The 14,344-nt window shown below is 37.7% G+C and overlaps 1 protein-coding gene across 1 annotated transcript in view; it reads right to left on the bottom strand.

The window, feature by feature from the left end:
* STAG1 (STAG1 cohesin complex component) overlaps positions 1–14,344 on the bottom strand; it is a 496,550-nt gene that overhangs the window by 329,609 nt on the left and 152,597 nt on the right. Inside the window, exons 2-3 of the mRNA XM_070375938.1 lie at positions 12,457–12,568; positions 5,815–5,917 (exon numbers count right to left, since the gene is read on the bottom strand). Of these exons, the coding sequence (XP_070232039.1) occupies positions 5,815–5,917; positions 12,457–12,485 (132 nt within the window). The 5' untranslated portion in view covers positions 12,486–12,568. The remainder of the gene's footprint in view (positions 1–5,814; positions 5,918–12,456; positions 12,569–14,344) is intronic.

The raw sequence follows: 14,344 nt of genomic DNA, 5'->3' as shown, positions 1-14,344 counted from the left end.
GTTGCATATCCTTGCAGTCAAAGGGATGATCAAGAGTCTTCTCCAACACCACAATTCAAAAGCATCAATTCTTCGGCGCTCAGCTTTCTTCACAGTCCAACTCTCACACTCATACATGACCACTGGAAAAACCATAGCCTTGACTAGATGGACCTTTGTTGGCAAAGTAATGTCTCTGCTTTTGAATACGCTATCTAGGTTGGTCATACCTTTACTTTCAAGGAGTAAGCGTCTTTTAATTTCATGGCTGCAATTACCATCTGCAGTGATTTTGGAGCCCCTAAAAATAAATTCAGCCACTGTTTCCACTGTTTCTCCATCTATTTCCCATGAAGTGATGGAACCAGATGCCATGATCTTCGTTTTCTGAATGTTGAGCTTTAAGCCAGCTTTTTCACTCTCCTCTTTCACTTTCATTAAGAGGCTTTTTAGTTCCTCTTCACTTTCTGTCATAAGGGTGGTGTCATCTGCATATTTGGGATTATTGATATTTCTCCTGGCAATCCTGATTCCAGCTTATGCTTCTTCCAGCCCAGCGTTTCTCATGATGTACTCTGCACAGAAGTTAAATAAGCAGGGTGACAATATATAGCCTTGACATACTCCTTTTCCTATTTGGAACCAGTCTGTTGTTCCATGTCCAGTTATAACACTAGTAAAGTAATGCTCAAAATTCTCCAAGCCAGGCTTCGTGAACTCCAAGCCAGCAAAACGTGAACCGTGAACTTCCAGATGTTCAAGCTGGGTTTAGAAAAGGCAGAGGAACCAGAGATCAAATTGCCAACATCCGCTGGATCATGGAAAAAGCAAGAGAGTTCCAGAAAAACATCTATTTCTGCTTTATTGAATATGCCAAAGCTTTTGACTGTGTGGATAATAATAAACTGGAAAATTCTGAAAGAGATGGGAATACCAGACCACCTGACCTGTCTCTTGAGAAACCTGCATGCAGGTCAGGAAGCAACAGTTATAACTAGACATGGAACAACAGACTGGTTCCAAATTGGAAAAGAAGTATGTCAAGGCTGTATACTGTCACCCTGTTTACTTAACTTCTATGCAGAGTACATCATGAGAAACGCTGGGCTGGAAGAAGCACAAGCTGGAATCAGGATTGCCAGGAGAAATATCAATAATCCCAAATATGCAGATGACACCACCCTTATGACAGAAAGTGAAGAGGAACTAAAAAGCCTCTTAATGAAAGTAAAGTGGACAGTGAAAAAGTTGGCTTAAAGCTCAACATTCAGAAAACGAAGATCATGGCATCTGGTTCCATCACTTCATGGAAAATAGATGGAGAAACAGTGGAAACAGTGGCTGAGTTTATTTTGGGGGGCTCCAAAATCACTGCAGACGGTAATTGCAACCATGAAATTAAAAGACGCTTACTTCTTGGAAGGAAAGTTATGACCAACCTAGACAGCGTATTCAAAAGCAGAGACATTACTTTGCCAACAAAGGTCCATCTAGTCAAAGCTATGGTTTTTCCAGTGGTCATGTATGGATGTGAGAGTTGGACAGTTAAGAAAGCTAAGCGCCAAAGAATTGATGCTTTTGAATTGTGGTGTTGGAGAAGACTCTTGAGCATCCCTTGGACTTCATGGAGACCCAACCAGTCCATTGTAAAGGAGAGTAGTCCTGGGTGTTCTTTGGAAGGAATGATGCTGAAGCTAAAACTCCAGTACTTTGGCCACCTCATGGGAAGAGTTGACTCATGGAAAAGACTCTGATGCTGGGAGGGATTGGGGGCAGGAGGAGAAGGGGATGACAGAGAATGAGATGGCTAGATGGCATCACTGACTCGATGGACCTGAGTTTGAGTGAACTCCGGGAGTTGGTGATGGACAGGGAAGGCCTGGCGTGCTGCGGCTCATGGGGTTGCAAAGAGTCGGACACAACTCAGTGACTGTACTGAACTGAACTGAACTGAATGGGGCCAGATCCCATTAGTTTTTTAATACTTAGTTCTAAGCCAGTTTTGCTACTCTCCTCCTTCACCCTCATCAAGAAGCTCTTTGATACCTCTTTGTTTTCTGCCATTAGAGTGGTATCATCCACATATCTGAGGTTGTTGATGTTTCTACTGTCTATTTTGATTCCACATTGTAAATCGTCCCATCCGGCATTTCTCATAATGTGTTCAGCGTGTAAACAAACACAGTGACAGCAGACAGCCCTGTCGTATTCCTTTCTCGATCCTGAACCAATCAGTTGTTCCATACAGGGTGTGAATTGTTGCTTCTTGACTCACATACAGGTTTCTCAGGAGACAGGTAACATGGTCTGGTATTTCCATTTCTTTAAGAGCTTTCCGTAGTTTGTTATGATTCACAGAGTCAAAGGCTTTAGCACAGACAATGAAACATGGTTTTTCTGGTATTCCTTTACTTTCTCTATCATCCAGCAGATGTTGGCAATTTGATCTCTGGTTCCTCTGCCTTTTTCAAACCCAGTGTGGACATCTGGAAGTTCTTGGTTCACATAATGCTGAAGCTTAGCATGCAAGATTTTAAGCATGACCTTACTAGCAAGGGAGATGACTACAACTGTCCTTTGATTTGAACATTCTTTAGTACTACCCTTCTTGGGAATTGGGATGAGGATTGACCTTTTCTAGTCCTGTGGCCACTGCTGGGTCTTCCAGATCCTCTGACATACTGAGTGCAACTCTTGGATAGCATCATCCTTTCAGAGCCACAATAATTAACAAGTACGAATTAGGACATCTGCAAAGTAACAGTTCAGTAAGAAAAGTCTCTGAAATAATAACCTACTGAAAAGAAACACCAAAAATGAAATGTCTCCTAAGAATTTAGAAATAAGGAAAATAATGCTGCCCAAAGCAGAAGTCCTTATACAATTTTTTCTTCATTTCACTGAGTAAATTAGTAAAATAAGAGATCCATAAAGTCCTTTTAACAAGAATGAATGGTAACAAAAAGTTTATGAACCAAAACTTAGAATTGTTCAAAATGGAGCCAGTTGAGGGCAAGTGCCCAAGCCATCTTCAGAACAGGTACTGTGGAATAACTCAAATATGATCATTCTGACAATTATACCTCTCAATTTTAATTAACATCTTGGTATTTTGGCATTCTTGAGGGAAAGAATTTGGGAGGCAGGTTATGAATTTAAATCCTAGCTTTGTTCCTTATGCAACAGTGTGACCTCAGCCACTTTCTTTTTTTGTTTTCTACTTTGTAAACTGCATACAAGACCTATTTAACAGTACTGGTATGAAGATTAAATGACATAAAAAACATCAATACAGTAAAAAGCCCAGAGTAGAAACTCAGGCAGCTCTTTTGTTTCCAAAGTTAAGAAATGGGTCTGAGTCAGGTAAAAATATAAAAAGCTATGTGACTAATGAGTGTGAATATAAGGACTAGAGTCTAACACATGTCTCTAGAATGCTATTATCCTATGATGGTTGACAGTTTTTCCATACTAGAAACATGGGATGAACATGTACTATTTACATATTAGATTATGTAGTAGCAGTTTCACTAAAGTCAGTGTTAGTCCTTCAGTCATGTCGGACTCTTTGCAAACTCACGGACTGTAGCCTACCAGGGTCCTCTGCCTATGGAATGCTCCAGGCAAGAATAATGGAGTGGGTAGTCATTCCCTTGTCCAGAGGATCTTCCCTACCCACAGACACAACCTCAGTCTCCTGCACTACAGATTCTTTACAGTCTGAACCACCAGGGAAGCCAATTTCACTAAAAATAAAATCTTATTTCTAACCACAAAAGAGCTAAGCATTTGGATACACAGACTCCTTTTCATCAGGAAAGCAAAACATTACATGAATATAGCTGTAGACTATAGCTATAGACAAGTCAAAACTAAATAGGTTATAAAAAATAATACAACAGACTGCTGAAGGGGTGATAAATTCTGTTTAGGAAAATAAATAAAGGTGTTCTTGAAGAAGACAGCACTTAACCTGAATTATTAAGTAAAGAATTTTAACTGGAGGGGAACAAATTCAAGAAAGCAATCATGTTTGCAGTATATTCTATTATCTTCAAGCAACTTCAGTCTTATTTCAAAATGTGTACTTATAAACAATGAATTGTAGAGAAGGCAATGTGACATGCCAATAGTCTTAGAAAAACCATATAGTAGTAAGACAAACTCAAAGAGTCTACCGCTTCTAGCTACAAGACTCTCACTTTGCCCAACATGTTTTTTAAAGGAATACCATAGCATCAAATACTTCTACAAAATAAAGGATTATAAAGACTGCCTATGATATATGTCTTTTCCTCCACTATTTTTTACTTTACATAAAGGTGAAGGATAAAATCAAGTGTAAAGAAAACTGTAGATGTCATCCTTCTATCCCTTTCTTTGTTGTTGTAAGATTGTCCTGGAAAGTAAATGCTATGGAGTTTCACTGAATCTAATAAGAAACTGTGGCAAACAGATAAATATTAATAGAACAAAATTAACATAAAAAACATTTTTGCTGCTGCTAAGTCGCTTCAGTCATGTTTGTCGCTGTGCGACGCCATAGACGGCACCCCACCAGGCTCCCCCGTCCCTGGGATTCTCCAGGCAAGAACACTGGAGTGGGTTGCCATTTCCTTCTCCAATGCATGAAAGTGAAAAGTGAAAATGAAGTCGCTCAGTCGAGTCCGACTCTTCGCGACCCCATGAACTGCAGCCTACCAGGCTCCTCCGTCCATGGGATCCTCCAGGCAAGAGTACTGGAGTGGGGTGCCATTGCCTTCTCCGAAAAAACATTTTTAAGTCACTACAGATGACATACATATATAATAACTGGTTAAATAACATAACCACTGATTGCAATAGGTAGATCATGAGTCAAACTAACAAACTAGTTTTTAAAAGATAATATTTATGAGATGATTATAAACTTTAAATGTCTTATTTGGTGATTTTACTAAAATACTGTCATCTTGCATTATAAGAATGATATTGGTTGTTGTTGTTTAGTTGCTAAGTCATGCAGTGATGTTTAAAAAAGAGAGAAGGGAAGCCCTTATCTTTTAGATACATTCTGAAATATTCAAAGATAGAATGCTATCTAGAATGACCTTCAAAAATAACACAGGAAAAAAAGATTGGCAATGACTTGATAACTGCCATAACTTAAAATTTATATGCAGAGTTAATTATACTATTATGACTTCCACAGAAGGAGGCTAAATTTTTCCCTAATAAGAATTTTTTTTTCATAGTAAGAATTTTTATAAAATAAAATTTTAAAACTGCAATAACAAAGTCAACTCACCTTTATACTCATAAAGGTGAGTATAAAATAATACAAGCTTTAACCCACTGATACCATTGATACTACTGCCTCTGACAGTATTACTTTCAATTAAATGACTGTGTACTCATATGACATAAACATACCATACAATAAGAATAATTAGAGCTTTTCTAAACTTCTCAATCATGTGTAAATGAGAATATATTCTGAGACTGAACTCAAATACTACAAAAATGCATAAAGAGCTCACAAGAAATCAGAGCTCCATCTAAAAATAAAAAGCAAGGAAATCATAACTACATCTCATTCCATGTCGATCATCTTCCCAATTCCTTCACATGGACTACCATTTATTTATAAGAGAGGCATGGAAAGCAAAAAAGATACTATAATTAATTTTCTTTTTCTAACCACTGCTAAGGCTATTTATGAAGCAAAGTTTCCAAGACATTCTAATGTGTACGATTTTAAAAAGTATTTACAGTATTATAATTAACATATAGCTCATATCAAGAACCTTTACTTGGTAACCATTATAGAAACAAAGATGACAAGTATATACATACTGGAGGCCGGCCAGGTCGACCTCTTTTTCTTTTTCCTTTGACCTCTGTTTCTTCAAGTTCACTGCCAGCATCAGAATGGGCAGTAGTCTCATTAGTTGAATCTCTAGAAAATATAATACATTATTTTAGTGAACAAATAAATAAATACATACCTATTAACAATACAATGCAGCTCTATTCCTCTAGCTTTCTTACCTTTTGCTGTATGTACACATATAGCTAATTAGAAGTGGTTTATGCTTTCACGTTCAGAAAAAAATCTTTAGCAAATTCAAAATATTACCCTCCCTGGTTAATATTATGTAACAATGAATAAAATGATTTTCCAAACAGAGAAATACAGACAAGGAAATGACTGTGGAAATGGCAGCTGCTATAGAAAATATAAATGCAAAATACAACTGCAAAAGACTGATTCTTGAATATAAAAAAAATAAAGGCTTGGGAGGAACTTTATTGATTTCCTAATATAATGAAAGTGTGTTAGTAAATGTTTAAGAATGGCACTTCAAAGAACTTATGCACATAAATTATTAGAAACAGTACCAATGTAAATGCAGTAGAGCACACAAATTACAAACAATAATAAAAATGCACAATATTCTTTTTCATAAATTCTATCTAGTTCAGTTCAATCACTCAGTCGGGTCCAACTCTTTACAACCCCATGACCACAGCACGCCAGGACTCCCTGACCATCACCAACTCCCAGAGTTCACCCAAACCCATGTCCATTGAGTCAGTGATGCCATCCAACCATCTCCTCCTCTGTCGTCCCCTTCTCCTCCTGCCCCCAATCCCTCCCAGCATCAGAGTCTTTTCCAATGAGTCAACTCTTTGCATGAAGTGGCCAAAGTATTGGAGTTTCAGCTTTAGCATCAGTCCTTCCAAAGAACACCCAGGACTAATCTCCTTTAGAATGGACTGGTTGGATCTCCTTGCAGTCCAAGGGACTCTCAAAAGTCTTCTCCAACACCACAGTTCAAAAGCATCAATTCTTCGGCGCTCAGCTTTCTTTATAGTCCAACTCTCACATCCATACATGACCACAGGAAAAACCATAACCTTGACTAGACAGACCTCTGTTGGCAAAGGAATGTCTCTGCTTTTTAAGACACTGTCTAGGTTGGTCATAACTTTCCTTCCAAGAAGTAAGCGTCTTTTAATTTCATGGCTGCAATCACTGTCTGTAGTGATTTTGGAGCCCAGAAAAATAAAGTCTGACACTGTTTCCAGTGTTTCCCCATCTACTTCCCATGAAGTGATGGGACCAGATGCCATGATCTTAGTTTTCTGAATGTTGAGCTTTAAGCCAACTTTTCACTCTCCTCTTTCACGTTCATCAAGAGGCTCTTTCATTCTTCTTCACTTTCTGCCATAAGGGTGGTATCATCTGCATATCTGAGGTTATTGATATTTCTCCCAGCAATCTTGATTCCAGCTTGTGCTTCCTCCAGCCCAGTGTTTCTCATGATGTACTCTGCATAGAAGTTAAATAAGCAGGGTGACAATATACAGCCTTGACATACTCCTTTTCCTATTTGGAACCAATCTATTGTTCCATATCCAGTTCTTACTGTTGCTTCCTGACTTGTATGCAGGTTTCTCAAGAGGCACATCAGGTGGTCTGGTATTCCCATCTCTTCCAGAATTTTCCACAGTTTATTGTGATCCACACAGTCAAAGGCTTTGGCATAGTCAATAAAGCAGAAATAGATGTTTTTCTGGAACTCTCTTGCTTTTTCCATGATCCAGCAGATGTTGGCAATTTGATCCCTGGTTCCTCTGCCTTTTCTAAAAGCAGCTTGACCATCTGGAAGTTCATGGTTCACGTATTGCTGAAGCCTGGCTTGGAGAATTTTTAGCATCTATCTAGTTTACAGATTCATATAAAATGATTTGGTAATTTTGTGAAACTCTTGTATCCCTAGCTAACCTATGGTTTCAACTGATGAGCGAACAGGCTTTTGATGTGCAAGACAGTTGATACCTTTGTGCACTTTAATGAACAGAATGCAAAAGAAATGACAAAGCCATCTGTTGGAACTTCACTCACTGGTCAATGTTGTGAGCATCTTCTTTACTGAATTGCATATGTAATAGTTCTCGAACACTAGAAGGATATGTCCTCAAATTTTTGTGGTATCATAATATAATGACTAAAGACCTGATACATCTTTAAGGTTAATCTGCTTTATTAACAATTTCTACGTCACTTTATTGAGTCTACAAACAACAAAACAATAAACTAAGTTCTGATTTATTGTGTTTGCTGGTTTTCATAAAGTGAATACTCTTATCACAACCAAATTCAAACTAGCAAAGTGACATCACCAAATACAGAGTTGAGAAGTAATTAACAATAGTAGTATACTACTACAAAGTATTTCCACCATACATGGAATAAATAAAAACCTTGAGAGCATAGAAAATGGTAAGATGTAAAATAATTAGGAAGTGATGAGTTTTGAAAATTTACTTTTATTTTTAATAGGATTTATTTAATTTTAAGCTTGCACAATTTAACTTTCCATAACAGCCATGTTACATCTGGACTTCTCAGGGCTGCAAGTGGTAAAGAATCCGCCTGCAATGCAGGAAACATAAGAGATGCACGTTTTATCCCTGGGTAGGGAAGACACCCTGGAGGAGGGCATGGCAACCCACTCCAGTCTTCAGGCCTGGAGAATCCCATGGACTGAGGAATCTGGAAGGCTACAGAGATCCATAGGGTCGCAAAGAGTCGGATACAACTGAAGCAACTCAGCATGCACACATGCATGCATGTTATATTTAACAAGGTCACAAAATTCCTGGAAATTTAATATTCAGCTCTCCAGGCCAATACAGACTGGCCCTAGCATGGCATTAAAAACACATGGATAATATTAACAAAAATATCTTCACTGAATTCTATATTACTAACTGTATCTATATACAACTGCAAATAAGAGGAAGGGTACAAAGCAAATGGTAAACTCAACTCACAACTTAATATTTCTGAAACTGCTCCACTGACGGCTCTTAGCTCCATTCTCTTTGTTTTGATCCCTTAAAGCTCATCTCATTAGTATCTGCTCTTTTCCCTTTAAACTAACCTCTCTTGGAGATCTCATCCAATTGATGTGGAACTTTTATGCAAATGACTTCAGTATATTATCACTAGACCTATCTGTAATTCAAGATTTTCAACTGTATGTGTAACACTTCTTTACATACCATCGCAAATTCACCAAATAGCACACATAAAATTAAGTCCAGGTATGACTTATTTCTAGCTCTCTACTCAAAGCAATATCACTAAATAACTAATTTATTAATACCCAAATTTTCACTGTTTTATAAACTTATTATTGTCACCATTACCCTGTTGTACTCAAACCTACAATCACATCAGTCTTTCTCTTAGGCCATCAGTTAAAAATCCTCCTGAGTCGTTCTCTATGTACTAATTCCGTCTCCGATTCTTTTTATGATTACTACCATAATCACAACTTTTTGAATTAATCACAACTTATCTCTCTGCTTCTAACATTTCCCTGTCCCAGCCACTCTACACACTACTGTCACTAATATTCTCACATCATGTTCCTTCTTTGTTTGCAAACCTTCAAAGGCAATTTGGTATTTAAAACTATAAATAATACTGATCTAGTCCAAGGGTCAGTAAACATTTTCTTTAAGGGCTAGACAGTAAATATTTTAGGCTGAATGGTATGAAGTTCTCTGTATCTGATACTCAACTTGTGGACCACAGCATGAATATGGCCATTCATAAAGACAAGTGAATGGATATTGCTGTGGTCCAATAATATTTATAAAAACAGGTTTCTGAAACAGTATCAGTAGTCTTTCAATCACCTATTTAAGAATAATAAATCATACTGTTTTTTCTCCCCCACTATAATCCAAATAGACCATTTAGTATATACTGTGTGCTGGTTTATACACATTACCTATGCACAAAACCTTATTAAGACAACATATTGATGTCTCAGTTTTACAAATGAGGAAATGAAAGATCTGAAAATCTTAGATCTCAGGGTAAATGTGAATTCTCTATCTCCACGGCAGGATGGCAGAATGCAAATATTATGTTTAGTATTTCTCTTATGTGGACAGAATACACTAGTACTTTTGATGCTTATAGAAATCTCCAGGCAAATACAAAAGCAAATTTGTTCCAAGGATACAAAATGTGTCCCATTAGTGAAATTAATTTATCCTTCAGCAATAGTTCACTGACAACAGAAAAAATTACAACTGCTTTCTAATTCTTCATACTTCAGCCAGCTTAAAAGATGAAAGTTATTATCAACAAACAACTAACATACTTCAATCAGTGTATGTATCTTTTATTTATGAGAATACATAAGTATGATTTTTAATTTCAAGGAAGAGTTTCACTTCACTATACCCTAACTCTGAATTTCAATCTGCAGAACAAGATTATTAAGTTTTATCAATACTGTCATAAATACTTATGTTCTGGCATATATATACATAAATACAAAGCAATGTCTACATTTTAATTTTTTAAACTTAAATTAATAGGAGTTTTCCTACAAATACAAAGGATTCCTAAATTCTACTCTATAAGTTCACTATCTGTGAGTACTTTGACTGTCTCCAGTTTTTAACTACTACAAACAGAGGTGAAACAACTATCCTTGCACCTTAACTCTTATTACACATCAACAAACACCTCTCTAGAACAGACAAAGAAAGCTGGATCAAGGGCTATGCAAACTCAAACTTCAACCAAACTGCTCTACCAAAAAGCCTGCAAATGACTACTGGACATAAATAAAGAGAATAGAAAAATCATATTCAACCTTATAAAGTCATTCTTTTTAATCCCCCGAAAACTCTCTAAATTCTGCCTTACTCTCTCCATTTTCACTGTAATCGTTTTAGCTCAAGTTGTTATTATCTCTGACCTGGACACTGCAACACGTTTCTCCTAAAAAGACTCCTCGTTTCTTCTGTTGCCTTTTCCAGTCAAATCACTATACTGTGTACTAAGAATGATTTTCAATGTATCTTATTCTGTCTCTTTCATGATTAAAACTCTATGATGATTTCCTTCTACTTCCAGGGGAAAACAACCTCAAAATTTTTAATTTAAGACTTAGCAGATCCTATACAATACAGCCCTACTCTACTTGCAAGCCGTATCTCACCCCACTCTCCATCTTTAATCCTGAAAAAAGAAAAATCACAGCTTTATTTCAGTCCCTCAAACACACTGTGATTCCTCCTATCACGATTCCTCCTACCTCCCTACACTTCTTCCTTAGAAAAGTAGACTAATTCAAGGCATGTATTAAAATTCTAATAAAATCCTCTAGCTTACCTTCAAAGCAGTTTAAATCTATATGTTGGTGATTATTTGATTAATATCTATCTCTATAAGCTTCATGGCAACAAGGACAAAGTGAGTTTTTTCCACTTTCTCTTTCTCCTCAAAGCCTAGCATAGCTCTACTACAACATTTGGTGGAATAAATAACATGGTGTAATTGGCGATATTTAATAACGTTTAATAAATAGTAAAGTTTGCCGGGTGGCTCAAACAGTAAAGAATCTTCCCACAATGCAAGAGACCAGGGTTTGATCCCTGAGTCAGGAAGATCCCCTAGAGAAGGGAATGGCTGGCCACTCCAGTATTCTTGCCTGCAGAATCCCCTAGACAGAGGAGCCTGGAGGGTTACAGAGTCAGACAGAGCTGAACGATTAACACTTTCATATTTAGACAAATTATTAGGGTAGGTATTGATGGCTTTTAGCATGTAAAGTAATTTGGATAGCATTCTGTCTTAAAACTCTGGAGGAAAAACAGAAGGACAGGAGACCAACTGGAAGGAGACTACAATTTCTTAGAAAAAACACATATAAATGATCTGGAACTATAAAAACATATAAATAATTATGTAAGCTGTTGGTCACTTTGATTATATCTAAACTGCTGTTATCATACACGATCAGACTATATAGATTCCTACATTGGAGCTTAATGAAACCTATAAAAGGAAAAGTATTTGCCATTACACGATCACATTTCCCAGAGAATCGAAAACAAGATCAAATTCTAAACGTGTCCTGTAACTCCAACAAAATCTAATTAGATGCCACCAGAAATTAGACGCCACCAAAATCTAATTAGATGCCAAGAAGGACTCATCAATTACAATCTCAATCCCAGGGAAAAGAAGGGGTGAGAGGGTGATATGGGATAGAGGTTTACAAACTCTTGTCTATATAGTCAAACAAAATATTTCTGTTTGCAGGTTAATTTTTTCTCTAGCACATAAACAATTCTGCAAAGGAGTCAGTGTGATTTTGTTTCATTAACACTTTATTTACAGAAGAAGTTGGCATGTCAAACCAGCCCAGAGTCATAGTTTCTGCTGAATCCTAAAATGAGATAGTAACTTTTTTGTTCAGTAACATGGGCATTACATAGTGACATGAAAATGCAAGGGCTATAGATGGATATAATAAGTATAACCTCTAATAGTTCTTTTACTTCAAACATATTGCCCAACTATCAAAGAACACATTTCATGTCTCATTAATAAAAGTATTTTGATACAGAAAAGTGTTACAAGAATTTAAAAAAATGAAAAGCTGTAATACTTACTGTAACACAGGTAACTCTGAAGTAATCATTGCTGCAAAGATCTTTCCACAATGCAGCAAAATAATCAAGTACTGTACAACTCAAAACTTTCAAAATAACCTCAAAGGTAATCCTGTTAATTAAAAAAGAAAGAAAGAAATTATTTTTCCAGTTTACTAATGTATAGTTGACAAACTATAAGACAGTTACAGCAAGACAATTTGATATATGGACACACAGTGAAGGGCGTCCCTCACTGAGTTAATACATCCATCGTCTCACACATCTTCTTTTTTGGCCCAAACATTTAATATATTCTACTCTCTCATAAAATTTCAATTATACAAGAAAGTGTTATCAACTACAGTCACTTTATTATATGTTAGATCTTCAGACCATATTCATTTAGAACAAAGTTTGTACCTTTCACCAATCGCTCCTTATTTCTACCACGTTGCCCTTGGCAACTACTTTTTCCACTACTTTTCCCATAAGTCTACCCACTCTATAGATATCACATATAAGTGATCTCATGTGATATTTGCCTTTCTCTGTGGTGCTAATTTCATTAGCCTTCCAGGCTAATCCAAGTTGTCTAATGATCAGTTGTTTTTTTGTTTTTTTTAAAGACTGAGTAACATTCCACTGTGTGTACACAGAGACAACCAGGTTTCCTCTATTCGTTAAGTCCATGGACACATAAAGCTGTTTCCATATTTTGGTTATGGTAAATAATGCTGCTGTAGTTCAATTCAGTTCAGTCGCTCAGTCATGTCTGACTCTTTGCAACCCCATGAACCGCAGCATGCCAGGCCTCCCTGTCCATCACCAACTCCCAGAGTTCACCCAAACCCATGTCCATTGAGTTGGTGATACCATCCAACGATCTCATCCTCTGTCATCCCCTTCTCCTCCTGCCCTCAATCTTTCCCAGCATCAGGGTCTTTTCAGTCAGCCCTTTGCATCAGGTGGCCAAAGTATTGGAGTTTCAGCTTCAACATCAGTCCTTCCAATGAATAGTCAGGACTGATTTCCTTTAGGATGGACTCGTTGGATCTTTTTCCAGTCCAAGGGACTCTCAAGAGTCTTCTCCAACACCACAGTTCAAAAGCATCAATTCTTCAGCAATCAGCTTTCTTTATACTCCAAATCTCACATCCATACATGACCACTGGAAAAACCATAGTCTTGACTAGACGGACGTTTGTTGACAAGGTAATGTCTCTGCTTTTTAATATGCATGGTCGAGAGGAGCTACCCCACGTCCAAGGTCAGAGGCAGCAGCTGAGAGGAGCTACCCTACGTCCAAGGTCAGGGGCGGCAGCCAAGAGGAGCTACCAGATGTCCAAGGTAAGGAGTGGTGGCTGTGCTTTGCTGGAGCAGCCGTGAAGAGATACCCCACGTCCAAGGTAAGAGAAATCCAAGTAAGACAGTAGGCATTGAGAGAGGGCATGAGAGGGCAGACAGACTGAAACCACAATCACAGACAACAGGCCAATCTGAACACACGGACCACAGCCTTATTTAACTCAATGAAACTAAGCCATGCCGTGTGAGGCCACCCAAGACGGACGGGTCAAGGTGGAGAGGTCTGACAGAATGTGGTCCACTGGAGAAGGGAACGGCAAACCACTTCAGTATTCTTGCCTTGAGAACCCCAGTATGAAAAGACAAAAAGATAGGACACTGAAAGAGGAACTCCCAGGTCGGTAGGTGCCCAATATGCTACTGGAGATCAGTGGAGAAATAACTCCAGAGAGAATGAAGGGATGGAGCCAAAGCAAAAACACCACCCAGTTGTGGATGGGACTGGTGACAGAAGCAAGGTTCGATGCTGCAAAGAGCAACATTGCATAGGAACTTGGAATGTTACGTCTATGAATCAAGGCAAACTGGAATGCTGCTGCAA

This window comes from Bos mutus, chromosome 1 (assembly GCF_027580195.1).
Source record: "Bos mutus isolate GX-2022 chromosome 1, NWIPB_WYAK_1.1, whole genome shotgun sequence".
Lineage (NCBI taxonomy): Eukaryota > Metazoa > Chordata > Mammalia > Artiodactyla > Bovidae > Bos > Bos mutus.
This window is presented reverse-complemented; position numbering and strand designations above follow the sequence as displayed.